The sequence below is a fragment of the Thamnophis sirtalis genome, unplaced genomic scaffold, assembly GCF_051295495.1.
Source record: "Thamnophis sirtalis isolate CommonGarterSnake01/CBP01778 unplaced genomic scaffold, rThaSir2_p1.2 scaffold_3, whole genome shotgun sequence".
Taxonomy (NCBI): Eukaryota; Metazoa; Chordata; class Lepidosauria; order Squamata; family Natricidae; genus Thamnophis; species Thamnophis sirtalis.
Window position 1 is genome coordinate 11759666 of NW_028261383.1, and position 27907 is coordinate 11787572.

The 27907-nt window shown below is 47.5% G+C and overlaps 1 protein-coding gene across 1 annotated transcript; it reads left to right on the top strand.

Moving 5' to 3' along the window:
- The first annotated feature begins 437 nt into the window (after positions 1 to 437).
- Positions 438 to 27907, top strand: LOC148047182 (uncharacterized). Its single transcript, XM_087707990.1, has 12 exons — positions 438 to 806; positions 1338 to 1583; positions 13702 to 13977; positions 14965 to 15252; positions 16578 to 16640; positions 19393 to 19538; positions 19981 to 20218; positions 20852 to 20901; positions 21345 to 21438; positions 24154 to 24318; positions 27136 to 27282; positions 27702 to 27907. Exons 1-12 carry the CDS (start codon positions 734 to 736, stop codon positions 27905 to 27907), a joined length of 1992 nt encoding a protein of 663 aa, XP_087564116.1. The 5' UTR covers positions 438 to 733.

The following is a 27907-nucleotide window of genomic DNA, read 5'->3' on the forward strand; positions in this document are numbered from 1 at the left end:
ATTGGGCTGCAACACCACCTGACCCTCTGTTGTTGAGTGATAGTCCCAGCTCCAGTCTCACGATCCTCCAGGTTAGATTCCTGCAGCAGACATGCACCGCACTCCCAAAGATCTGGTTAGAACACTGTTGCTAGTCTCAGAAGCACGGATGATAAGCACCTGCCACTTCTCTCCATTTATTGTGCCTTTTATTACCATGCAAAATAAACTTTTATTACCATTCAGCCACAGATCCGTAGACTTTGAACAGGGGAACTTCAGCTCCACCCTTATGTCATTGGCTGAGCTTTGTCTTCGGTTGCAGGTACAAATAAAACAGGGGAGTGGCAGAAGGGAGCAGGGTCTGATGCGGACGCTGCCCAAAGATGCAGCGATAACCTTCGGATCATCTGCAGCTGCCTTCTGCCAAAAGGTCCCCCAAAGGCCGATCAGAGAGCCTCAGAAGAAGAATGAGCGAGGAGGGCATCGTTCACACAACCGGGGTGACCAGGACGTTTGAGCTCTACCATTGCCTGGTTCTCGACAACCTCTCCCTGGGATCCCTCCCTCCAGGACCCCCGGAAGATAATAAAGGACCAGCATTTTTTTCTCTCTTCTTCGCGGACCCGGAGAATTTTGGCAGAGTTGGAGTTTTTTGCGGATCCGGACGGGACCCGAACGGGGGCAGCACCTAAGTGACTTAACAGACAGCGTCTTTGGTTGGAGGTGCACGGGGGCACCTGGTTGGAGAGCGATGCTGCTGCACCGGGCGCCCCTCTTGCTCTTGGAAATTGTGCTGGGGTCCTTCGTGCTTGGGACTTTTTGTGGTGAGTTTGCGACAGGGAGGAGGAAAGGAAACAGACGGGGAGGTGATCTCATGTCCTGAGCTGGGTCTTATTCTGCCCCATCCTCCCCACTCAGTCCCAAATGCCTTTCCCAGAAGGAAAAATCCTTCTCTCGCGATTCAGCGATCCTGGTTTAAAAAAACTTTAGTAACGGATTTGTAATCAGCCCCCATTTTTATTTCTGGGAGAACAGAGAGTAGAAGTGAAAAGAGAAGTTTTTAGACTTCAGCCCTGCCGTCTTTCTCCTGGTCCTTCCTTCTCCTGCATGGGCGGAATCCTCACCATCCAGCTCCACCCTTATCATCAAGCTTTGCCCTCACTGGAAAGATCCGCAGCTCATTTGTTCCAGTTTAGAGAACCTGTTGGGGAGGGGCTGTTTCTGATAATAGCAATAGCACTTAGATTTCTGTACATCTTGATACTGCTTGACATTCCCCTCTAATAAACTCTTGAAGGGGGTGGTGTTGTAGTACAGACCCCACAATTCTGCTCTTCTCCCTCTTCCCTCTCCAGCCTCTCCTTCACACTCCCTGTCCTACTTCTACCGCCGACTCTCAGAGCACAGCCAGGAGCAGAACCAGTTCTTCATTAGGGGCTACTTGGATGACCAGCCCATCATCCGCTTTGACAGCCTCACCAGGAAGATGGAGCCTCTGGTGCCCTGGGTGGAGGAGGCGGAGAAGGAGAGGTTTCTGGCCCCTGAGTGGGTCTTCAGGGATGACCTGGACAAGTTATCAAAACTGGACCACCATGCTGGAGGTAAGCAATAGCAATAGCAATAGCAGTTTGACTTATATACTGCTTCATAGGGCTTTCAGCCCTCTCTAAGCAGTTTACAGAGTCAGCATATCGCCCCCACAGTCTGGGTCCCCATTTTACCCACTTCGGAAGGATTGAAAGCTGAGTCAACCTTGAGCCGGTGAGATTTGAACCGCCGAACTGCAGTTAGCAGTCAGCTGAAGTGGCTTGCAGTACTGCACTCTAACCACTGCGCCACCTCGGCTCTAAGCAGAGCCAGGGACAGCAATGACTCCTGAAAAGGAAAGAAGACCCCCAAATCCCACCCCCAATTATCTCTCTCACTTAAATATCCTTCATGGCCTGACCTCAATAGTAATAGCAGCACTTAAATGTATATATCGCTTCACATTGCTTTACAGCCCTCTCTAAGCAGTTTAGAGAGTCAGCATCTTGTCCCCAACAATCTGGGTCCTCATTTTACGGACCTCAGAAGGATGGATGGCTGAATCAACCTATAGCCTGTTGAGATTCAATCTGCCAAATTGCAGTCATCCGGCAGGCAGCAGAAGTAGCCTGCAGTACTGCACTCTAACCACTGCGCTACCATGGCTCAAACAGGGTTAACAGTAACTCTCAAGATTTTCTAGGCACCTAGCCCATGTGCGAGTTTGTAAATGGCCAGGAGCTTCTTTGCTCTGGCAGGATAGACGAAAAGAACGTCGGAAAACACCATGGCCTCTATCCGTGAGCCCCACGAAAAAAGGGTCGAATGGTAGAGTATGACCTGGGGGACCTGGCGAGATGATCAACTGGGTGGTTGCTCTCTCTGGCTGGTCGCCAGCCTGTGTAGTTGCTGGTGGTTCCTCTTGTCTTGGGGGCGAAGATGGTGGCGCCCGGCGGCTTCTAATATCGCCAGCGCCTTTGGCCTTACTTTCGGACTTGGCAACTCGGGAGAAATTCGGGAAAACCCCTGACACTATCCTGCCAACAAGAGGGTGGCCGGTGGCCAGTCCAGATGGCGCCAAATGGGATCAGGCGGCTGGCTCTGCTGCCGCCGCCACAGCCCTCCCAGCCCCCCCTCCCTTGTCTTCATCGTATCTTGGCTTGCGGCAGTCCGAGCGGCCTTTGCCTCTGTTCTTTGTGATTGGGAGAGCCCTGGAAGCCTTGGCGCCTTCAGAGCTGTATTGGCTCGTCGTCTGTCTCCACGGGGTGGGGCTGCTGTGTTGTGCGGCGCTGGACGGAGGTGGACAGTCAATCTTTTTTATTATCGTTACAAACCCTTCGGGTGCCCCACCCCCACCACATTCGATCGGACTTTTTCCACGTTGTGGCCTCTTTTTTGCCCTTTTTGTGGCTCTCCGCCCTATTACTTCTACCACCTGGCTCTCCCTGCTTATGAACGTTGGAGTGCTTATGAACTTTGGACTTTGCAGTTTGGACTCCTGGATTCCCAGACATACGATCCTGTTTTCCCGCTACCACCTATCACTACTTTAGAGACACCATCTCAACCACCTAGACCTCTGCCTCCCTTTACCACACTGGGAGAGAAGAGAAGACGAACTATTTCCTCTGCATCCCCTTGCCATCGACCTGACCTTTGTGTCCCCACCCCACGAACTAATAACCTTACTTGCACAACTTTAACACCAAATTAATATCTGCGCAACTCCCCCCTTCTTTTTCTTTTGTATGTAGAGTGTATTTGTTTGCCTGTGAGTGAATGAACCCACCTTCTTTTAAATTAGTGTAATTATTTTTATTGTATTGCTGAATCTTTTTAAACTGTATCTTTTTAAACTATAGTGGGTTATGTTGGTGGAGAATGCTTGGTTGGTACGTATGAGGGGATTGAGAGCGCGGCCTGGAGCCCCCTCCACTGAGTGCAGAAGGAGAAGTGGATGGGGCCCGGATCCGTCTCTCATCCCAGAGTGTATGATTTGAATGGCCTGCCGAGTAGAGTGGGGGCCTTGAGAGACAGAGGGGGGTCTACAGGCCTGGGGGTGGGCCGGAGCATTATGGTCACGACTGGGAGGGGCAGGTACAACGGGAGCTTCAGGACTAGCCATTACCGGGGAAGGAGGGTTCGCTACGTCACAGCGATCCCTCGTTCCGGCCCTGATAGCTCAACTCGCGAACCAGGTGACATGGGAAATCAGGGCCCTGGTCTCAGGCTGCTGCTGCTAAATGCCAGGTCTGTGGTTCATAAAGCTCCCTTCATCCAGGACTTACTATTGAACGAGGGGGCAGACCTGGCATGTATTACTGAAACCTGGCTGGGCCACGAGGGAGGAGTCCCCGTCTCAGAAATTTGCCCAGAAAGGTTTCAGGTGCTCCACCAGCCACGACACCATTGAAGGTGGAGGAGTTGCAGTTATAATCCGGGAATCATTAGTTCCTCGCAGGATCCCTGCTCCAGAGAACATTGGATGTGAGTCCCTCCTTGTGAGGTTGGACCTAGTGGGTCAAGTGGGCTTGTTGCTGACATATCTACCTCCCAGCTGTGTCACAACAGCCCTGCCTGCGCTCCTAGAGTCAGTAGCCAGACTGGCGGTTGAGTTCCCCAGACTAATAGTACTGGGGGATTTCAACCTGCCATCTCTCAGCGAACGCTCCGATGGGGCCCAGGAGATCATGGCTTCCATGGCAACCATGGACTTGACCCAAGAAATTCAGGGTCCGACTCATGTGGTGGGCCACACGCTCGACCTTGTGTTTCTCTTGGGGCAGTGGAGACGTGATCTGGAATTAAAGGGGATTGAGATCTCGCCCCTTGTCATGGACAGATCACTTCCTGCTGAGGCTTGATTTCTGGAAGCTACTCCCCCACTGCAGGGAGGTGGAGCCGATTAAATGGTTCCGCCCCAGGCGCCTGATGGACCCTTTGGGATTTCAGACAGAGCTTGGGGAGATACCTGACTCCCTTCCCCACAATTTGACTGAGTTCTTGGTCGCTTCCTGGAATACCGCAGCGGCCGGGGCTCTAGATCGGATTGCGCCTTTGCAGCCTCTCCACGGCAGTGGATCCAGGAGAGTGCCTTGGTTTACCTAGGAACTCCAGGAGATAAAGCACCAGAAGAGACACCTAGAGCAACGCTGGAGGGCTAGTAACTCCGAATCTGACCGAACACTACTAAGAACATTTATTAGGTCTTATTTAGTGGCGATACGGGCGGCAAAATGCGCCCATTTTTCTGCCCTTATTGCATCCACAGAATCTCGCCCGGCTGCCCTGTTTAGGATAACTCACTCCCTCCTGAAAGGGGTTCCACCACAAAACCGCGATGTCCTTATCCGCGCCGACATAAGTGCGGAGGAAAATCCGCAGCGTCTGAAGCGCTAAGAAAAAAACGACCCTACCGCCGCGATAACAGCGCGGTGACAGAAGGGCGTTCTACATGCTTCGTTCTTTGCCTCCAAAGGTAGCCCTCCTCCTCCAGCTGACAGCAGCCCGTGGGAAGGGTCCAGCTCAGCCGCAGGGGGCAGCAGGAAGTGGAGGAGGACGCGGCAGCGGCGGCGGCTGAGGCTCTCCCGGGCCGGCGAAGCGGGCTTGCCCGGCGGAGGCAGGCTGCCCTCTTCTTCCTCAACAACATCTCCTTGGACGGGCGGCCTCCACCGCCAGCGCCTCCCCCGGAGGAAGAGGCAGGGCGGGCGGGCGGGCGGGCGGCGGCTGAGGCTCTCCCGGGGCCGGCGAAGCAGGTTGCCCGGTGGCGGCGGCCGCCCATCCAAGGAGATGTTGTTGAGGAAGAAGAGGGCGGCCTGCCTCTGCCGGGCAAGCCCGCTTCGCCGGCCCCGGGAGAGCCTCAGCCGCCGCCGCTGCTGCGTCCTCCTGCTCGGGCCCCCCGCGGGCTTCCTGCTGTCCCCCGTGGCTGTGCTGGACCCTTCCCGCAGGCTGCTGCTGCCGCTGTCAGCTGGAGGAGGAGGGCTACCTTTGGAGGCAAAGAACGAAGCATGTAGAACGCCCTTCTGTCACCGCGCTGTTGTCCCCGCGGTGATGACGCGCGGTGATGACGTCGCGACTTTAGTGACGCGATTTAATCTCCGCTATTTTGCGTAGCGCGGTTTTGTCGTGCCACGCCTGAAAGGGAGGGATGCGAGTGAACCCTTACAGGGAAGAGCTGAGGAATTTGTTCAGTTTCTGTCAGACAAAGTCACTCAGATTCGGATGGACCTGGACTCCATTTGGACAGTGCCAGCAGAGATGCCGAGGGAGAGCCTTGATCACCTTTTGTGGAGTGAGTTCCAGCTTGCCACTCCTGAGGAAGTGGACAAGGCCTTTGGAGCGATGAGTACCGCCACCTGTCTACTGGACCCTTGTCCCTCCTGGTTAATTTCAACCAGCAGAGAGGTGACACAAGGCTGGATCCAGAGGATCATAAACACCTCGCTTCAGGAGGGGTCTTTCCCGCAACCTTTGAAGGAAGCGGTGGTGTGACTGCTCCTTAAGAAGCCTGCTCTGGACCCAGATGTCCTTAAAAACTACCATCCAGTCTCCAACCTCCCATTCCTGGGGAAGGTTGTTGAGAAGGTGGTGGCCTCCCAACTCCAGCGGACCTTGGATGAAGCGGATTATCTAGATCCCTTTCAGTCTGGTTTCAGGCCTGGTTACTGCACCAAAACCGCTTTGGTCGCACTGACCGATGTCTCTGGCAAGCCAGGGATAGAGGGCATTCCTCTATCCTGGTGCTTCTTGACCTCTCAGCAGCCTTCGATACCATCGACCATGGTATCCTTCTGTGGCAGCTGGAAGAGGTGGGAGTGGGAGGCACCGTTTTATGGTGGTTCTCCTCTTACCTCTCTGGCAGGTTGCAGTCGGTGTTGGTTGGAGGACAGAGGTCGAGCCCTAGGCTCCTGGAATACGGGGTGCCACAGGGCTCGGTCCTGTCCCCCCTCCTATTTAACATCTACATGAAACCGCTGGGTGAGATCATTCGGCGGTACGGGATTAAATACCACCAGTATGCAGACGATACCCAGCTGTATCTGTCTGCCCTGTGCCAACTCAGTGAAGCAGTAGAAGTAATGTGCCCTTGAAGAGTGTTTGAAGAGTACAATTGGTCCAGAATGCAGGTGCGCGAGCAATATTCGGTGTACCTAGGTATACCCACGTTACACCTATCCTCCGCGAGCTGCACTGGCTCCCGATTGGTCTCCGAACACGATTCAAGGTGCTGGTTATTACCTTTAAAGCCCTACATGGCCTAGGACCTGGATATCTCCATGACCGCCTCCTGCAACATACCTTCCAGCACCCAATAAGATCACACAGGGCAGGCCTTCTCCGAGTACCGTCGACTACGCAGTGTCATCTGGCGGCTCCTCGGGGGAGAGCCTTCTCTGTAGCTGCCCCGGCCCTTTGGAACGATCCGGACCCTTCCCACTCTCTTGGCCTTTCGTAAGTCTGTTAAGACCTTGCTGTTCTGGCAGGCCTGGGGCTGTTGATCTAGATTGACCTTCAGCCCCATTAAGATCGAGTGTATGTTGACTTCCTGGGCGGGATCTTGCTGATGGCGGCAGCTTAAGAGAGCTGCCCCCGGGTTTCTGGTTGCGTTATCTGCCTAGATATCTGGCAGGTACCTCACTCTTCAGGCAAAGAAGAGGGGGAGAGAAGATCCAGCTGGCAAGAGCTTTTCCTTTGAAGTTTGTAGCCTTTTTGGCTGCGAAGAGAGGGGGGGCAGCTGAGGCTGAATCATTATCTCCATGCCGGAAATTCCTAGCCATCTTCTTCATGGCTCAAAGTAAGATACCTCCACTTAGGACAATATTTGAACTATTTATCTGAATTTAATACAAGCAGAGTCTGTATCTGAGAACCTTATCTGTTTTTTTAAAAAAATCCTAGCTTCATTTTTTACAACAGCTTCCTTCGTGTACTTAGCTCTTTTTTTTCTTAAAAGAAACTGGCTCCTAAAATGGCGATTGTGCGTGCTTCATAACAATGCCACATTCCTAATTCTTCTGCAAAAGCAGTGATAAAAGTTCAAAGGGAGGAACAGCCAGCCAGCAGTTTCTTATTAATTAGTTTCACTTTTCTGAAGAGTTTACAAGACTTTCTTCTTATCAACTTTGTTAATATATATTTCTGATACAGAGAAGTCAAAGACGGCACTGAATATGCCGAGCTGCTTCATTACAATGCTTTTTCTTCTTTTTCTTTTTTCTTTTGAAATCCTTTGAAAAATCCTAAAGAGCTAACAAAGGGGTGACTTAATACCCCCTTTTTTCCCCGTAAGCTGCACAGTGAGCCAGTAGAGCTTGATTAATTGCCCATAGATAAGACTTATAATGGCATCAAAATTAATCCCTGGGGGGAAACTTCCTCCTAGAAGCACATCCCCGATACCTGGCACAAAGTTGCCCCCTACTGGAGATGTGCTAACGAAAGAACTTTTTTTGGAAACCTTCAAAGAATTCAGAGAGGATATTAAGGAGATAAAGGACGAATTAAAAGAGTTTAAGGCGGACTTATATGATAAACTTGATACTAGGATTGCCAAAATAAATGATGATATGCTGGGATTGGTAACCATACTGACAGAACATGTTTCTGGAATTGAAGATAACTTAGAGGTTCTTAATGAAGCTAATACCAACTTGACATCCAAAACTGAGGTGGTGCAACAAAAAGTTGAAAACGCTGAAAAACAGATTATTATGATACAGTACAGACAGATGGAGTTCGCATTAAGAGTCAGGGGGTTGCGTGAGGATAAACAGGAGAACTTGAAACAGATTTTTTCAGAGGCTTTTGACCGTCTGGTGGGACGACCGGGGTCCAACTTTGACTGGCAGATCGATAAAATTTATGGCGTTAATTCATGGGTGGCAAAACAAAAGCAACTCCCCTGAGATGTAGTTATATACTTCGCCACAAGAGAGTTCAGAAACATGATATTACAAGAGTCCTATAACACCAGGCTTCAAATCGGCGGCCAGGATTTGATTGTCTTGAAAGAAATACCACCTCAAATGCTAAGAGCCAGGAGAGATTATGCTTTTCTTGTGGAAGAACTCAGAAACCATGAGATACAGTATAGATGGGATATGCCATTTGGAATTATAATTACACTTGACAAGCAAAGATATCGTCTCAACTCTGTATGGAAAGCTCGAGATTTCTGTCACAATATTTTGAAGGTGGGACACCCTGCACCATCTGGACCTGGAGAAAGACCACAAGAAGGACAAGATAGATGGCAAACTACACAACTACCAGACAAGACGCACCATCGTCCCCTCCCGGAAGGGCAAGCTGCCATGGAACAAAGACCTAGCCGTATGACCACCAGACGAATGGAAAAACAAGCTACAATGCAACAACCTCAACAATCACCGGCCATTGATCAAGGAGTTACAGCAACAAGCTCAGAAGACATGGGAGGAGCTAGGCCAAAGGTTAAACAGGCCATGCAGGAGGCTCTAAAAAAGCTTCAGGCAACCAAAGATGACAACTAAGATTTTGACATGGAATGTCAATGGACTGAACTCTCCACAGAAGAGAAAGAAAATATTTCACTATCTTAAACAGTTCAAGAATGATATAATTTATCTACAAGAAACTCATATCAAATCAACCGATCAAAAATATTTGTTTAACCCCAAACTTGGTCAACATTTTGTGACCTCTGCTATGGAAAAGAAAAATGGTATAGTTGTATACTTAAGAAAAGACATTAAGACTGAACTAATTGAAGCAGATCCCTTTGGAAGATATATCGCGCTAGACCTAGTCTTAGAAGGGAAAAAGACATTACTTTTGGGAATTTATGCTCCTAATCAACAGCAAGACGGATTCTATAGAAATCTTCACGCTAAATTAGTACAGTGGGACTATAAGTCTTGTATACTATTGGGTGACTGGAACGGCGTGATTGACACTAAAAGAGATAAGAAGACCTCTCGCCCTAATACTAAAATGTGAGCTAAGCTACCCAAACCTTTTTTTTGACATGATGGATGACTTTGAATTGAGAGATATTTGGCGAGAAAGAAACGCAGAGGAATATGATTTCACCTTCTTTTCTGATAGACATCAATCCTTTTCAAGGATTGATTTTATACTAATCACTAATGATTTACTTTCTAGGGTGAAGAAGACAAAGATTGCGGTGAGGGTCCTTTTGGATCATAACCCAGTTTGGATGGAACTGGGAAGGGCAGTGCAGGCAAGAAGGTCTTGGAGCCTGAATGAAAACTTATTTAGATATGAGAAGTACATTAATGATTGAAAAAAATTGTTATCTGAATACTTTGTTCTGAATATGAATAAGGGTACACCTATGGAATTTGTATGGGATGCAAGCAAAGCGTATATGAGAGGAGTACTGATGAATATAAACAAAATACATAGACATAAACAAGGGCTGAAACAAAAAGAATTGGAAGAGGAAATTAAAGGGAAAGAGTTGAGTTAACATTGAATCCAGACGATACAAAGGTTAAGGAAGCAATTACTATATTAAAATCCCAATTTGATATGTTGATCTCTGATCAGGTAGCCACTAGTTTATTATATGCAAAACACAATACTTTTTGTAACGCAAATAAACCGGGCAGATGGTTAGATTATCAGATTAGGAAAAAAACGAAAACTCGAAATGTAACCAGATTGATTTATAGAGGGAAGGAGGTGTTTCAACAGGAGGAGATTCAAAAGGCATTCCGGGAATTTTTTACAGAATTGTATAAAGGGGATAAAATTAAGGGTTTAGATATAGACAAATACTTAGATAAAGAGAAAATACCCCTCGTTAGAGAAGAGTACAGGCAAAAGTTGAACCAACCAATAACCTCAGGGGAAATCTTGCAGGTAATTAAGCAACTAAAGTTAGGGAAAGCGCAAGGCACAGATGGCTTGACAGCGGTTTACTACAAAAATTTACAGTTAGAAATGGTAGAACCTCTTAGAGAACTATTTAGTATGATTCAAACGGAAGGTAAAGTGCCCCCATCTTGGAAGACAGCGTTTATATCTTTGATACCCAAAGAAGATCAAGGTACTACCCAACCAAAAAATTACAGGCCTATCTCATTAGTTAATGTAGATTATAAAATTTTTACTAAAATACTAGCAAATAGGTTAATGGTGGTTATGCAACAATTGATACATACCGACCAAACAGGTTTTATACAGGGGAGACAGATGAAGAGTAATGTCAGACTAATTATTAATGCATTAGAATATTTGGGAAAGAATAACCAAATTCCTGCTGTGTTTATATTTCTGGATGCTGAGAAGGCCTTTGATCGAGTTAACTGGCAATTTCTGTTGAAGATATTGCAAAAAATGCAGATAGAAGATAGCTTTTTACGATCAATTAAAGCAATATACCAACAGCAAACAGCCCAAATCATAGTCAACGGACATTTAACAGATCCTTTTCAAATCGGAAAAGGTACAAGACAGGGCTGTCCTTTGTCCCCACTATTGTTCATTATAACTTTGGAAATATTGTTGAATAAAATACGGGGCTTGGATGGTCTAAAAGGGATCAAGATTAGGCAGCAAGAATACAGAGTCCGCGCTTTTGCGGATGATTTGGTCATAATATTGGAACAACCGCAGGAATCTAGTATGGTTTTAATGAATACGATTAATCAATATGGTCAAGTGTCTGGTTTAAAATAAATTTAGGAAAAACAAAAATATTAGCTATTAATATGAATACTAAACAAAAGAAAGAACTAGGAGGGATGCTAGGATGTGAGGTAGTCAAAAAAGTCAAATATCTTGGGGTTAATATTTTAGCCTCAAACGGGAAATTATATAAGTACAATTATGAACCACTATGGTGGAGTATACAGATAGAGATGAAAAAATGGGAGAAATTGTACTTATCTTTGCTGGGTAGGATAGCGGCAGTGAAAATGAACATCTTACCAAATTTTTTATTTCTTTTTCAAATGTTACCTATACTTTAAAAAGATGCGAATCTTTTAGAATGGCAGAAGGGTATCAACAAATTTGTATGGGCCGGAAAGAAGCCGAGGGTAAAGATGAAAATAATGCAAGAGAGAGGAGGCTTGAAATTACCTAACCTAAAATTATACTATAATGCAGTGGCGCTATCCGCAATTAGCGATTGGACCCATTTAACCAACGATAGAATACTGAATATCGAGGGACACGATCTGGTATATGGTTGGCATGCTTACTTGTTATTCAACAAAAAATTGGATAAGAATTTTAAAAGTCATATCTTAAGAAATGCTTTACTGTGGGTTTGGAAAAAATATCAATATAAACTAAATGATAAGTTACCCATGTGGGCAATTCCTAGACATGCAATTGAAAATATGAATATAGCACAAAAACAGGATAGAACCACCTACAGACAACTTCTTACTTTAGAAAGCGGGGTGCTACAACTAAAATCAAACATGGTTCCAGTATGGCCAGGTGGAAAATAGACCAAAAAACTGGTTTCATCCAAGTTGAAGATAATTTGTTTAAACAAATAAGAGATCAAAGTTTAATGCATATAAAGAGGATATATAATGTACTAATTCAGATGGATTCGGAAACAGAATTAGTTAAAGATTGTATGATAAAGTGGGCTCAAAATATTGAAGAACGAATAATGTTGGGCACAAGGGAAAGAATATGGGTAAGAAATGTGAAATTCACACAAGCACAAAACCTGAGAGAAAATTTTTATAAAATGTTTTATAGATGGCACTTAGCTCCTAGAAAGCTGACTTCTATGTATCCGAATGTACAGCCTAAATGTTGGAGATGTGGTTCTCTTGATGCTACATATTTTCATATATGGTGGACTTGTCAAAAGGTTAAGGCATTTTGGATAAAAATGTGGTGGATTATGCAAAATATCTTTAAAAGAAGGATAAAGTTTACTCCTCAGTTATTTTTACTAAGTATATGTACTGACTTTACAGCGCTAGAGACTAATTTGGTTCTGCACCTAATAACGGCAGCAAGACTGTTGGTGGCACAATATTGGAAGAAGGAAGACTTGCCTACAACTCAAGAATGGACATTGAAAGTCACAAACCTAGCCGAGATGGCTAAAATATCGGCATATCTTAAAGACCATTCAAATGAGCGATATAAACGAGACTGGAAAAAATGGATTGACTATATACAAAACAAATATGGGACTAAAAAATTACAGATAGCCTATGCTTAAGATTAGGAATAATCTAAACTGCTCAAAGTTAGTGTAACAGGAAGAAGCTGAGTTCAATGCAGAGATGTTATTAACTTCTCTTTTTTTAATTTCCTTTGTCTCAATATATTTTAGACTGTGTTTGTTAAAAATCTATACCGTTTATGGGTTCTGGGAAGTCGGGAGGGGAAGGGAGGTGGGGTGTTAGGGGGAGGGGGGAGGGGGTATATATAGTATGTGCTAGATTTTAAAGTAACGTGACGGCACTTGTATACTGTTGCTCTTTAATTTCACTGTAAAAATAGGAGAAGCTGAATATATTAATAGATTGTAGAAATACACCGAAGGGAGGAGTAGAGGGATAGAAGAAAGAGGGGTAGCGAGGGTGGGAGAGAGGACTGGAGGGAGGGGGAGGAGGAAGGGAGGGAGCGTATCGGGAGAGATAAGTGGTAGAGGGGGAGGGGAAGTAGGGTAGAGGGGAATGATGGAGGGAAGAAGGGAAGTTGGAGGGGGGCGAAAGAAAGGGTGTATGGAGGGTCAAAGAGGTACATTGGGTTTCTATTTTGGGGGGTATTGTCGACAAGAGGAATGGCTGTGTTTATTGTTTAATGGTATATGGCCCCAGTTATGCACAGTATATATGTGACTGTACGAAAATGAAATGGAAAATAAAACACATTTAAAAGGGGGAAAAAAAGATCGAGTGTATGTTGTATCCTTCTTTTAACTTGTTTCTGTTTTGTATTTTAAACTTTTTAAAAAATACTTTTAAACTGTTTTTATGTAAGCCGCCCGGAGTCCTTCGGGATTGGGCGGCATACAAATCTATTAAAATTGGAAAAATTGCAAATTAACTGAAGTAAAAGATATTTCTCCTTGTGGGATAAAGAGGGGAAGGGGAAATCAGGTTTCTCTCCCTGGGAGGGATGGGAGGTAGAATAAAATTGTGTCTTAGGAGAGGAATCCTGGACCCTTTTCATTCACATCCATTCTTTCTGGATTTCTTTCAGGGCGTCACACCTGGCAGGTGAATTTGGGCTGTGAGCTCAGGGGAGATGGGAACAAAAGAGGATTTTTGCATTATGGCTATGATGGGATGGACTTCATCAGCTTCGACAAGGAGACCCTTAGATGGGTGACAGCTCAGCCCCTGGCCGAGAAGATGAAGGAGAAGTGGGAGGAGGACCCAAGGTGGTCCCATGGAAACAAAATCTTCCTGGAGAAGACCTGCATTGAGTGTCTGCAGAGACACCTGTCCTTCCAGAAGAAGGTTCTGCAGAGGATTGGTGAGTGGCAAAAGACGGTCTCCACTGAGCATGTTTCTGTAGGCTCCCCCTCCACATGTTATTTCTACCCTACATAGCCAAGACACACATTGCAGAGATTCAGGAGAAATCTCCCATCATATTACAGAAGGAAAATAATCTTCAATGCCCCCAAAATAAGGACTTGAAAGACAAATTGTCATCCCTTCTTCATTCAAAAATCAGGAAAGAAAACCACAGGACTCCATTTGTTGAAATCAAGTGTACTTTTACTAATTATAAATGAATAGAAGCGAAGCTAAGCTAAGTCTGGTTATTTAGGCACGAAAGCTAATAATATATTGTATAATTCCTTCCCCTCCCCTTGGCATCCCGTGCACAGTCCAATCATAATTCTCCCAAATGTCAGGTGTGAGATAACATCAAAAGGCATCACCAGGATGGAATGCTGGACCGTTGGCCTTGGCGGGAAACACTTCTCCTCCACATGCGCAGTAAGGTGGTCAGTTCAAAATCTAGAATCTTCCTCCAGCATAACAATGATTCCCCTCCCAAATACCATGCCCCCCCCCATTTCAATGGCAGCTGAAGCAGTAGCAAAGCAGAGGCAAAGCGGATGCTGACACAAAGAAACTGAGTGGGAAAATAAGATGCAGTCCAATTGCAGTGAGAAAATCTTAGAAAGCAAAAGGAACCAACTTTGGGTCAGAAGAAAAAGATCAGTTCCTGATTCGTTTGTGGAACTTGAGCAAATTCAATGGGGGGGGGGGCTGAATCAATTCCCAAATTAGGGTTTATGTTGATCAGTTTGACAACTTTACCCTGAATCCTATGTATTTGTTTTTTTTAAAAAGGAAGAGCTTCAATGTTCCCATCTTTGTGGGTACCAGAGGTTCAGAGGGGGAGAAGGAGAAGGGGGAGAAGGGGACCAAATGAGGACTTGATATTTAAATCAACTTGCCAGAAACTCTAGAAATCCCAGGAACTCAGGTGTTGCTGTTTCTGCAGAGCCTCCGGTGGGGAAGGTGACTCACAAGGTGGTGGATGACAGCCTGGAGGTCCTCATCTGCCAGGCCTTTGGCTTCTACCCCAAGGAGATCCAGGCCACCTGGAGGAGGGATGGAGATACCTACCAGAATGAGACCCTCCATAAGAACGTGGCCCCCAACTCAGATGGGACCTATTATGTCCTGCTAAGCATTGAGATCGACCCCAAGGAGAGGGACCACTTGCGGTGTTACCTGGAGCACGAGGGCTTGCGGGAGCCCCTGGTCTTGGCCTTGAAGGAGGAAACAGGTGAGAGGTTGGATGATGAAGACATGGATCAGTGTCATCTCAACTGTTCAGATAGAGCTAAGCAGGAGTGGGTTTTAACTGGTTCACGAACCGGTTGGTCGGAGAACCCGGAAGTAAGTAACTTACGGGAACGGCGAAGGGCCCGCCCGCCCGCCCGCCCGCGCTCCTTACCGGTCTTTGAAGGCTTCTGCGCTTCCACGCAGGCGCATGACACATACAGCACCTGTGCGATTCTCCGCGAGCAGCTGGATGGCACATACAGTGCCGGCGCAAGTCTCCGTGAGCAGCTGGAGCATTGCGCAGGGGCTAAGACGCATGTGTGAACTGCGCGCGTACATGAAGATGCCACCGGCCCCGTTCCAACCAAACCAGTTGGAACAGGATTAGCAACCCACCCCTGGAGCTAAGATATATATTCCTGCATTTAGCAATGGGAGAGATGAGATGATCTGGAAATCTGGAAAGATATGAGGCTATGAAACTGAAAGAGTTTTCCTTCCTGATAGAATTATCTGGTCTTAAGAAGTTATCCCATGTTATTCAATGACTTTTTCCACTGATCTTTTGTCAATCCAACAAGACAGACTGGCAGAAGAAACCAATCTCATGGTGCTTCTTTTGCAGGAAGTCCTCAACTCACCATAGTTTGTTTAGTGACCGTTCCCAGTTACAATGGCACTTTAAAAAGTGGCTTGTGACCCGTTTCATAGTTACAGCCCTTGCAGCATCCCCATGGTCACGTGATCAAAATTCAGACACTTGGCAACTGACTCATATTTATGACAGTTACAGGGTCACCTGATCCCCTTTTGTGACCTTCTGGCAACCAAAATCAACGGGGAAGTCAGATTCACTTAATAACCATGTCACTGCCTTAACAACTGCAGTGATTCATTTAACAACTGTGGCAAGAAAGATCATAAAATGGAGGAAAATTCACTTAACAACTGACTCGGCATCAGAAAAGTTGTGCTCAAATTTGATTCTAAACCGAGGACTATCTATATTATAAAATGAAATTTACAGAATCTTGCAATCTGAACATTTCTCTTCAGGGGAACTAAGAAGGGTTTGTAATTTTTCCTTAATCTGATTTCTTGGCCCAGGCTGAAGCCACCCTCATCTAATCAGTCTTGGTGATGGCTCTTCCTTCTGCCCTTCAAGGCCATTCCCTCTGCCATCTAGAGCCTGGAGGGGAGGGGCTGTAGGTGGGGGCACTTCCTGGAGGCCAGTGTAGGTTGGGAAATGCTTCTGTTGCTCAGCATCTCCACTTCAGGGAACTCAGCATCTGTCTAATTGGAACCATGTTTCTTGTCCTTGTTTAGCTAGAATATGGTGGATTTCCTCGGGAATTGTGATTGCCATGATCTTGATTCTCTTCCTGATATGTAAGTTCCCAGTTTTTAAATTCCAGGGGGGGGGGCTGGTGGGAGGAGCTGCTGGCTGTGAGTGAGGGATACTGAGAGGGAGTACAGAGGACAAAGGTAGCAGCCCACATGCCTAATGGTGCGCAAATCATATAACTGTAAAGCAAAAACAGCAATAATACATTCAGAGTTAGTGTGCTTGATATTGTGATTTGATTTGAGTTGATTTCAAAATGACTGGCTTAGTTCATGCAATCCTTGTTTTGCAGCTGTCTTTCGCAGTAATCTTTTCAAATTTGGATATTGTCCCCTTTGTAAAGAAGTTACTAGTCTACATGGACAGATCACCTATCTAGAATCTCAAATCTGTGCTCTCCAAGCAGAGGTTAGGTGCCCAATTCAGCCATTCCACTCTATTGAGCTGCCATGCTATCAGCCCCCTCTATCACAAAGATCCTGCCAGAGAAGGGCAGGATGGATAACCGTGGGATCTGGCAGGGTGAGAGCTGTGGACCACAAACACAAAGCTTTCGCTCTGTCCCAGCATAACAGATACAGTGCCGTTGCTGACCTTAATAGGGACATTAAAGTGACAGGTCAAGATAGCTGTGATGATGATAACTCAAATAAGCAGGGGATCGTGGTCCAAGATGAAGAACTTACTTTTGAAAGGGGAAAGTGTGAAACAGATATTACACATCAGTCACACAAGAAGAGCAAGGTATCCAAAAAGAGAAGTCACCTTCTGGTTGGTGATTCAATGGTAAAGGATGTAAATTTAGGAAAGGATATGGAGGTTTTGAAAGAGGTGAGGTGTCTGCCAGGTGCTACTGCCAGCAGAGACAAGAGGCATATTCTTAAATAGTCAGGAATGCCAGTAAGGACTGTGATGTTGATGCTATTATACATCTTGGCACAAATGATCTCTCCCATCTGTACTTTCTCAGCAGAATGATTTCCAGAACTTGGACTATGAACTTAGTAGTATAGGTTGTAGGCTTATCTTTTCAGAGGTTTTACCATTATATAAGGAACAAAAAGGGAAGGGCCAGCGTGTAACAGAATTTAATGTGTGGCCAAGCGGGTGGTGTAAAAGAGAAGGCTTTGATTTGATTAGTCATCATGCCTGCAGTTGGTCCAATGAAAAACTGTACAAAAGAGATGGTTTGCACCATCCAAGAAAGGGACTGAGTTACTTGGCATTAAATTCACAGATTTTCTGGACAAACTTTTAAACTGAACAGTGGGGACAGAGAATTAATTGATACAGATCTAAAATTAATGGGGTTATCAGTACATGTAACATAGATGTTTGTGCAGCATTTCTTTGATATTAGTTTAACATCCTGTTGCAAGTTGTTCCATGGCAAGTTGGCTGTAGTGAGTTGCCCCACAGTGAGTTGGGAGAGGCAGGTTGTCATAGACTGAGCCACCATAAGCCCCTGACGCACCAACAACATTTTCAATGGGAGTCACAAAGGAAGAAGAAACTATGCAGCCATTTTTCAATTTCCTGTAATTCCAGAATGTTCACCCCTAGAACAGACAAGAGATCTCTAAGAGGAACCTGGGGCGTTTTAATTTTGATTTTGAGATTGAGATTTGAGATTTATTAGATTTATATGCCGCCCTTCTCCCAAGGACTCGGGGCAGTGTACAACAATTAAAAGAAACACATAATACAAAAGTTAAAAAAAATTAAATGGAATATCCCAAACCCAATTAAAATTGACAATACATTTTTTTAAAGAAAAATTAAAATTAAAATTAACAGTGGTCAATAAGTTATTTTGTTTTTTTCAGGCCAGGCTTGCTTGCAGGAAAAGCCAACTTTTTAGGGCGCGTCGGAAGGACCGGAGGTCGGGGATTATACAAAGCTCCGGGGGCAGCTCATTCCAGAGGGAAGGCGCTCCCACGGAGAAGGCTCTCCCCATGGGGATCCCGAGCCAACACTGTCTGGCCGACGGTACCCTGAGGAGACCAACTCTGTGGGATCTCACTGGACGATGGGAGGCTACCAGCGACAGTAGGTGGTCTCGCAGGTACCCTAGGCCTAAGCCATGGAGCGCTTAAAAGGTCATAATTTGTACCTTGAATCGTACCTGGAAGACAACCAGCAACCAGTGCAGGCCGCCTAAAAGGGGTGTAACATGGGAGCACCTAGGTGCCCCCATGATAACCCGCGCAGCCGCATTCTGGACCAGTTGAAGTTTCCGGGTGCTCTTCAAGGGCAACCCCATGTAGAGAGCATTACAGTAGTCCAGGCGAAAAGGGACAAGGGCATGAGTGACTGTGCACAGAGCATCCCGATTTAAATTTTCATTTTCTTCTAATCCAGCACACCTTCTCAAACAACATTTTTGCCCTTCAGCCATCATAAAGATAATGGGATAACACATATTCCTTTCTCCCTCCTTCTTCTCTGCAAGAGCCGAGGTAGTGTAATGATTAGAACGCAGTACTGCAGGCTACTTTGGCTGACTGAAATTTGGCACTTCAATTCTCACCAGGCTCAAGGTTGACTCAGCCTTCCAGCCTTCTGAGGTCATAAAAGAGTCATAAAATGACTCTGTAAACTGCTCAGAGAGGGCTGTAGAACACTGTGAAGTGGTATATACGTCTGAGTGCTATTTTCAAGATGCTGAGTTAAAATCCAGACAATTGTATCATCTGAGCCTTTCAAGGTCTTAAACATAAATTCTTCTCCAGGTCAGGCAAAAGCTCTTTACCTAAGCAATAAATGAGATGTCCCCTCTTTTTTGTCATCTATCAGGCCTGTGGTGGAGATTTAGGAAAAATATATCCCAGCAAGTGAAATCTGATTATATTTTTCCTGAAACAGCTACTCCCCCCCTTGTTGATGGTACAAAAGGGGAGATTCAATCACAGACAATTCTCCAACCCCAAGGAACTCTAGAGGTGAGTCTGATTATTGTTGGAGTCTCAACACAAAACTCTGGACTTGGAATACACCAGAAACTCAAGACCATGAAGGTTGTTGGGGTGGGAAATTGATCCCCAAGATAGCCATGGAGGAATTATGGGCTTCCGGAGCTTCTCTGGGGCTGAATCCTTTCTGCTGGGGACCCTCTGGTCAACTGCTCTGCAAGGAAGATCCAGCCCAGCTCAGTCCTGCTGGCCCACCAGCTGAGAGGGAGGAGTGGGAGACAGGGAAGGAACAGGAGTGGGGTGAGGAAAGGGAGAGCAGGGTTCTGTCCAGGAAGAATTGGAGGGGGGAGAAAGAAATGGGGCTTGGAAGAGCATTCGGGGGACTGTTAAGATTGTTGTGATAAGAGGATGGAAAACACCCATCACTTATATGAACTGGGATGCTGACTTCCTTCATTTTCTCTCTTTGCAGCACGAAGCATCCTATGAGTCATGGGGGCCTCAGAATGCAATCAAAGCCACTATGTCAAAATTGTCCACACAAAAACAGAAGTACCAGAGGGTTGCAAGGTGTCAATCGTCGGCAGGAGAGTTGGGGGTATCTTTACAGACGTCGGCTGAAGCAGGAGCAACAGAGTCTGGAGCGAGAACAATCAGCAAGACTATGGACAGCCCAGGATCCCCATTCCAATGCACGGAAGTCTCAGAAGGTGAAGTGTTTGTACCTTTAGTTTTTGAAAACCTGTTGCCCCTCAACGTTTACATGGCCAGGTGTCAGGGCTGCAAGTAATAAAATCTGTTCAATAAGAACTCTGAGGCAGACAGGTTCCTCAAACAATATTTTTAGTAGGACATATCAAATTGGCATATTCCTGGTGGAAAACCAGATCTAACTTGACACTGGTTCCCCTCTTCCCAATTAAAAGTAAAACTTCATCACTTCCCCCCAGTCTCAGTCACATGGTCCAATCAACATACAGCCCAATTCCGAGGTCGGTAAAATTAGGACCAAGATTGTTGGAGGAAATAGGCTGACTCTGTAAACTGCTCAGAGAGGGCTGTAGAGCACTGTGAAGCAGTATATATGTCCGGGTGCTCTTGCTATTTTCCAGATGCTGAGTTAAAATCCAGACAATTGTATCATCTGGGCCTTTCAAGGTCTTCAACATAAATCCTTCTCCCGGTCAGGCAAAAGCTCTTTACCTAAGCCACAAATGAGATGTCCTCCCTTTTTTGTCATCTCTCAGGCCAGTGGTGGCGATTTAGGAAAAATATATCCCCACAAGTGAAATCTGATTATATTTTTTCTGAAATGGCTGCTTTCTTCCTTGTTTATGGTACAGGTGGTGAGATTCAATCACAGACACCTCTCCAATCCCAAGGAACTGTAGAGGTGAGTCTGATTATTGCTGGAGTCTCAACACAAAACTCTAGACTTGGAATACACACGAAACTCAAGACCATGAATGTTGTTGGGGTGGGAAATTGAACCCCAAGACAGCCATGGAGGAATTATGGGATTCCGGAGTTTCTCTGGGGCTGAGTCCCTTCTGCTGGGGACCCTCTGGTCAACTGTTCTGCAAGGAAGATCCAGCCCAGCTCAGTCCTGCTGACCCACCAGCTCAGAGGGAGGAGTGGGAGACAGGGAAGGAACAGGAGTGGGGTGAGGAAAGAGGAGCAGGGTTCTGTCCAGGAAAAATTGGAATGGGGAAAAGTAAATGGGGCTTGGAGGAGCATTGGGGGGACTGTTAAGATTGTGGTGATAGGAGGACAGAAAACACCCATCACTTATATGAACTGGAATGCTGACTTCCTTCATTTTCACTTTCTTTACAGACACCGGCTGAAGCAGAAGCAACAGAGTCTGGAGTGAGACCGATCAGCCAGCCTATGGACAGTCCAGGATCCCAATCCCCGGAAGTCTCAGAAGGTGAAGTTTTTGTACTTTTAGTGTTTGAAAACCTGTTGCTCATCAATGTTTACATGGCCAGGTGTCAGGGCTGCAAGTAATAAAACCTGTTCAATAAGAACTCTCAGGCAGACAGGTTCCTCAAACAATATTTCTATTGACATATCAAATTGGCATATTCCTGGTGGAAAACCGGCTCTAACTTGATGCTGGTTGCCCCCTTCCCAATTAAAAGTAAAATTTCATCACCTCCCCTCGTCTCAGTGTTAGATCATAGGAACGGATGAGTCAGACTCAGGCTTCATTAACAACAGCACAATTTGGCACTTTTTCTTTTTTAAACAGAGGCCCTTTTCACTGATTCTGATCAAAACAGTTCTAACTCTTTTAATTAGTTGTTCCTTATTTGCGGCGGATATCAATATGTCGTCAAAATAGGGGACATCTCTTGGTATCCCCTGCAAATGTCATTCCATGACACTTTAGAACAGTCCAGGGGCAATACTAACGCTGAATTGTAGGCGGTTGCATATAAAGGCATCCTATGCATCACAATATTTGGGCCTCCCCATTTGCGGTGAAGTTCACGGCCGGTGAGGCAATAGGGCAGGACCTCTATATTCTCCTCCCCCCACCCTCCAATCTAGGCAGGACCAAGCCGTTCCCTCACGCACCAGGATTTTCCTTGTGACATTTTGCCTCCACCCCCCAGCGACCGGAATATTGCACGTGCACGCGCCATCCACCCCCCTCACCCCAGCTACAGCTGAGGAGAGGGAGGAAAGCCAAGGAGAGCCCCCGCTTCCCATGCAAAGCCCCCTTAAAGTAGAGAACAAGCCCACTCTATGGCGGACAGGCGCGCTGGCACTTTAAAGTGCATGCCGGCACTTTAGCTTGTCCCTCGGCCGCCAGCCAGAAACCCCCGGCTAAGCGTTTTGTGGCTGGCTGAAATGCCCGGACATTTCCAGCCACCCACAGGGGGACTAGGAGGGAAGGAGTCGCTCCTCGGGAGTCTATCTAGCCAGCAGCCCCAGGAGACACCCCCCACCCCCCAGAGAAGAATTGGGGCCACCAAAGCTCCCACACCCACACACCTTTGGGATGCAAGAGACAGCAAGGCTTGCAGCGAAGGGAATCTGGACCCTGGGAAGGTTGGGGAGGGGTGAAGAGCGAGCCTCCTCGTTCTCTCCCACTCCTCTCTCCTCTGAAGCACGCCCCGCCCAACGTAAGCATTCTCAAGAAGACATGATTGGCTGCTTGCAGATCAGGAGGCGGGAGAATTAGTGCCTCTTTTCCATCTGAACTTCTTTGCCTTTTAACTCTTTATTAACTTTTAGAAGGCGAAAAATTCCTTATGGAAAAGAGGCCCCGAGTTCTCTCGCCTCCTGCTTTGGTTAACACTAAGCAGACACCAAGCCACTGTGAGCTGGAATCTGGTAGCAACTATCTTGGCTTTAATTATTTAAAAAAAATATTTAAATTTCTTTTCTTTTCCTGAGGAGAGTGGTGAGGCTCTGCCTCCCTTGCCTCTAGTGACTGCACGTCCCTGCTGAGGGCCCACATGCCTCTCGTACCGGCTCTGAGGGGCTCCAGGCTCCAAAACAGCCACCTGCCTGCTCTCTTTGCAGATTGGCCCATCCAATCATTGGCACTACTCTGGGAACTTGACCTGTGGAGTCCAGCACTCGGCAGGGAGGAGACTTGGCTGCAGCCCACTCCCAACATGAGCGGGTGCCCCCCACCACCCACTCCCAGTGGCTTCCACCTCTTGCTCTGCTTCTTCACTGGCAGTAAGCAGCGGCATGGCCAAGGAGCAGGCAGGTGGTTAGGTGGGAAGCCAGTGGGCTGCTTTGGAGCCTGAAGCCCCAGAGAGCCAGCACGAGAGGCACGCAGCGCCGGTGGAAGACAGCCTTTTCTGCAGCATCCCCTCCCCTCTTTGGATTGCCCTGCAGCAGGGGGGCTCTGTCTTTGAAGAAACGAAATGGGTGCATGTGCTTCAGCCCTGGATGCCCTCCCACAGCATCACTGCGACCACCCCTCTCAGCCCCCCAGCACAGCCTCCGTGTTTCCACCAAGGGCCGCTTGCCCACCCTCTGGCCAAGCCGGGCTGGACACCAACCTCAGAAGACAAGCGGGCATGGGGGACCGCCGGTGAGCCACATGGAAATCAGGGAAGCATGGCAAGGCCACGGGGAAGGGAGTAGGCTGCTTGCTCACTTCCCAGCAGTCCTGCCATGCTTCCCTGCCTTCCACGCTACCTTCTACTTGCCTGCCATCGCAAGCTCATCACGAAAATGCCAGGAAGGCTGCATGGAAGGCAGGGGAGCATGTTGCATGGCAGGGCTGCGGGGAAGGGGGCAGGGCCAGCTAGCTAAGCTGCGACTTGCTGGCTTACCTGGCAGACAGATCAGGGATGCAGTGCTTAACTAGGCAAGCTGCAGATCAGAGACTGGGCAGGGCGGGGCAAGCGAGTGGTGACTGGGGAACTGGTTCAGAGGTGTGACCAGGCTGCCATTACTACCAGTTGGGAAAGGTATGCCAGATTTTTACTACCTATTCAGCAGAACTGGACTGAACCGGTAGGAACCCACCTCTACTTAGGGGCCCCAAGAACTGCCTGTGTTCTGTACCAGCTGAAGCTTATGGACAGTCTTCAAATGTAGAGTGCATTGCAGTGGTCCAAGTATGAGAGGACCAGGGCTTGTGGGACTGAATGCAGAGTTGTCTTTTTTGCAGATCGCCCAGTGGCTGAAGTAACTCCAAAGATCCAGTGCAACCACAAGGACTGCCAAGACTATGGTTTCTGTTCCAAAGAGAACTTTGCCACCAAGAGAAAATATTGGGAAGATATCCAAAATCAGACTCGCACTGAGCTTAAGCTGCGTGGCTGCATAAAAGGAGGTTTGTACATATTCGTGTAGCTATGGACTTTGCATTTTTTTCCCCTACCGGTTCTGTGGACATGGCTTATTGGGCATGGCATAGCTTTTGGGCGTGGTGTGGCTTGGTGGGCATGGCTTGATGGGCATGGCTTGGTGGGCATGGCAAGGGAAGGATACTGCAAAATCCCCATTCCCTCCCCACTCTGGGGCCAGTCAGAGGTGGCATTTGCCAGTTCTCCGAACTACTCAAAATTTCCACTACCGGTTCTCCAGAACCTGTCAGAACCTGCTGGATGTCACCCCTGGTGTGATCCCTTAGATCACTAGTGTCACACTCAAGGCCTGCGGGCCGAATCCGGCCCTTAGGGTGCTTAGATCTCGCCTGCTGAGAAACAGCCAAGGAACAGCAAAAAACCCAGGAAAATAATAAATAAAAGTCTTAAATTTAAAAATGCAGTTAAAATAAAACTGAGCCGGATGGAGAAGGAGGCAGAAAAGTGTTCCTTTAAAGGTGATAGCCAGCACATTGGATTGAACTCAGAAGCAAATTGAAAACCAGTGCAGTTCACGAAACTGCAGTGTAACATGGGCCACTTTAGGGGATGGGAGGCACCTGCTTTGTTCTCTTTGAGAGAGGCACCAGGCAGATGTCCTGGGATGGATGCTCATGTGCACCACCTGCCCTCCTGGAGCACTTTCTTCCTTCTTCCGTCACCGAAAGAAAGATGATCCCACTGTCTGTTGGTGCTGAGGCGGTTGATTCGGCTAGGTAAATGGGCCTCTGAAGGCAGGGTGCGCTCTGTTGCTGGTATTGGCGCTGCTGCCACCGGCCACATCCATGCAGGAGAACTCCCCAAGGCAGTGCAGTTCTGGGACAGCAGAGTATTCTTTCTTTCGGCAATGGGAGGAGGAAGAAAGGGCTGTAGGAGGGCAGGCACCAGGCAAATGTCCCAGGCCTGCTGCACATGTCCACCCCCTGACCTCCTGGAGTACTTTCTTCCTTGTCCTGCTGCTGAAAGAAAGAATATCCCACCATCCCAGAACTCCGCCCTGCAGGACCAGCAGGATGGTGGGATGTTCTTTCTTTTGGCAGAGGGAGAAGGAAGAAAGTCCTCTGGGAAGGCAAGCAGACATCCAGAAGATGCTGCACATGTGCCAGTCCCATTTCTGCAAAGGCAGAGCCCCCCCCCCCACTGCAGGTGATTCAAAGAGGGGATGGGGATGGTGCAGAAAAGACTGCCTTCCCCCACGGCCCATATGCCTCTCGTACCGGCTTTGCGGGGATCCCAGCTCCAAAACAGCCACCTTCCTGCTCTCTTTGCAGATTGGCCCGTCCAATCATTGGCACTATTCTGGGAACTTGGCCTGTGGAGTCCAGCACTCGGCGGGGAGGAGACTTGGCTGCAGCCCACTCCCGACATGAGCGGCTGCCCCCACCCCCACTCCCAGTGGCTTCCACCTCTTGCTCTGCTTCTTCACTGGCAGTAAGCAGTGGCATGGCCAAGGAGCAGGCAGGTGGTTTGAGATTTGAGATTTTATTAACATTTGTAGGCCGCCCTTTTCCCTGAGGGGACTCAGGGCGGATCACATAAAATCAGGGAGGGGAAATACAACAATGACATAGACATATATAATAAAAATAATAAGCAACATACATTCATCATTCGGGAGGGGCAACTATCCTTGTCCCCAGGCCTGACGGGCTAGCCAGTTCTTAAGGGCTGTGCGGAAGGCCTGGACGTTGGTGAGGGTACGAATCTCCACGGGGAGTTCGTTCCAAAGGGTCGGGGCTACTACTGAGAAGGCCCTCCTCCTTGTAGTTGCCAGCCGGCATTGGCTGGCCGATGGAATACGGAGGAGGCCCAATCAGTGAGATCTAATTGGTCGCAGGGAGGTAATTGGCAGGAGGTAATTGGTTGGGTGGGAAGCCAGTGGGCTGCTTTGGAGCCTGAAGCCCCAAAGAGCCGGCACAAGAGGCACACAGCCCGGGTGGAAAGCAGCCTTTTCTGCAGCATCCCCTCCCCTCTTTGGATTGCCCTGCAGCAGGGGGGCTCTGTCTTTGAAGAAACGAAGCAGGTGCATGTGCAGCAGCCCCGGATGCCCTCCTGCAGCATCACTGCCACCACCCCTCTCAGCCCCAGCACAGCATCTGTGTTTCCACCAAGGGACGCTTGCCCACCCACTGGCCAAGCCGGGCTGGACACCAACCTCAGAAGACAAGCGGGCATGGGGGACTGCCGGTGAGGCCACATGGAAGTCAGGGAAGCATGGCAAGGCCACGGGGAAGGGAGTAGGCTGCTTGCTCCCTTCCCAGCAGTCCCGCCATATATCCTGCCTTCCACACAACCTTCTATTTGCCTGCCATCGCAAGCTGGTCACGAAAATGCCAGTAAGGGTGCATGGAAGGCAGGGGAGCATGCTGCATGGCAGAGCTGCGGGGAAGGGGGCACGGGCAGCTAGCTAAGCCGTGACTCGCTGGCTTACCTGGCAGACAGATCAGGGATGCAGTGCTTATCTAGGCAAGCTACAGAGCAGAGACTGGGCGCGGTGGGCCAAGTGAGTGGTGAATGGGGAACCGGTTCAGGGGTGTGACCAGGCTGCCATTACTACCAGTTGGGAAAAGTATGCCAGATTTTTACTACCTATTCAGCAGAACCGGACTGAACCGGTAGGAACCCACCTCTACTTAGGGGCCCCAAGAGCTGCCCAAGAGCTGCCTGTGTTCTGTACCAGCTGAAGCTTATGGACAGTCTTCAAATGTAGAGTGAATTACAGTGGTCCAAGTGTGAGAGGACCAGGGCTTGTGGGACTGAATGCAGAGTTGTCTTTTTTGCAGATCGCCCAGTGGCTGAAGTAACTCCTAGGATCAGGTGCAACCACAAGGACTGCCAAGACCATGGCTACTGTATCGAAGGTTGGAGACTCTCGATGAAAAAACTCGGAACTCACACTGAGCTTAAGCTGCATGGCTGCATCGAAGGAGGTTTGTACATATTCGTGTAGCTATGGATTTATTCATGAGAATTTCTAAGCTGCCCAATAGCCAAACCTCTCTGGGCGCTTCACAATAAATCACAGTAAAAATAATGAGCTGAAAGATATGCAGATGGTGGCAAAAGTTGGTCCCCATTGATCAACAGTTTCATTCATTGATTTTTTCCCCAGCCTGGATCAAGAGGCAAAGCTCTTGATAGAGATAGAAAAGCTGCAATAAATGAAACTAAGTGCCAGCTGTCCTTAACAATCAGCCTTTCATAAGGTCTTGTTTTGGGAAGCGGGAAGGAAGGAGTGCTGGGGGAGGATGATTCTACAAAAGATGGGACCAAAGTGAACAAAACAGCATTTGAGTGCATTTTGTAAAAAAAGTTATATCCATTCAGTTCTTTTTTTTTTTTAAACCAGGTTCATTTATTACCAGTATACGGAAACAATTCTCCAATATGAAATCAACTGGCAAGAATATCTCAAGTGAGTTCAAAATTAAAAAAATAAAGACAGAATATTGGATTGTCTATGATTTCTCCCAATATCAGCTAGATATATTAAATATTTTCCCCAAACACATGCCATTCCTTAGAATTGCCAAAAGGACTACTCATTTTTCTTAG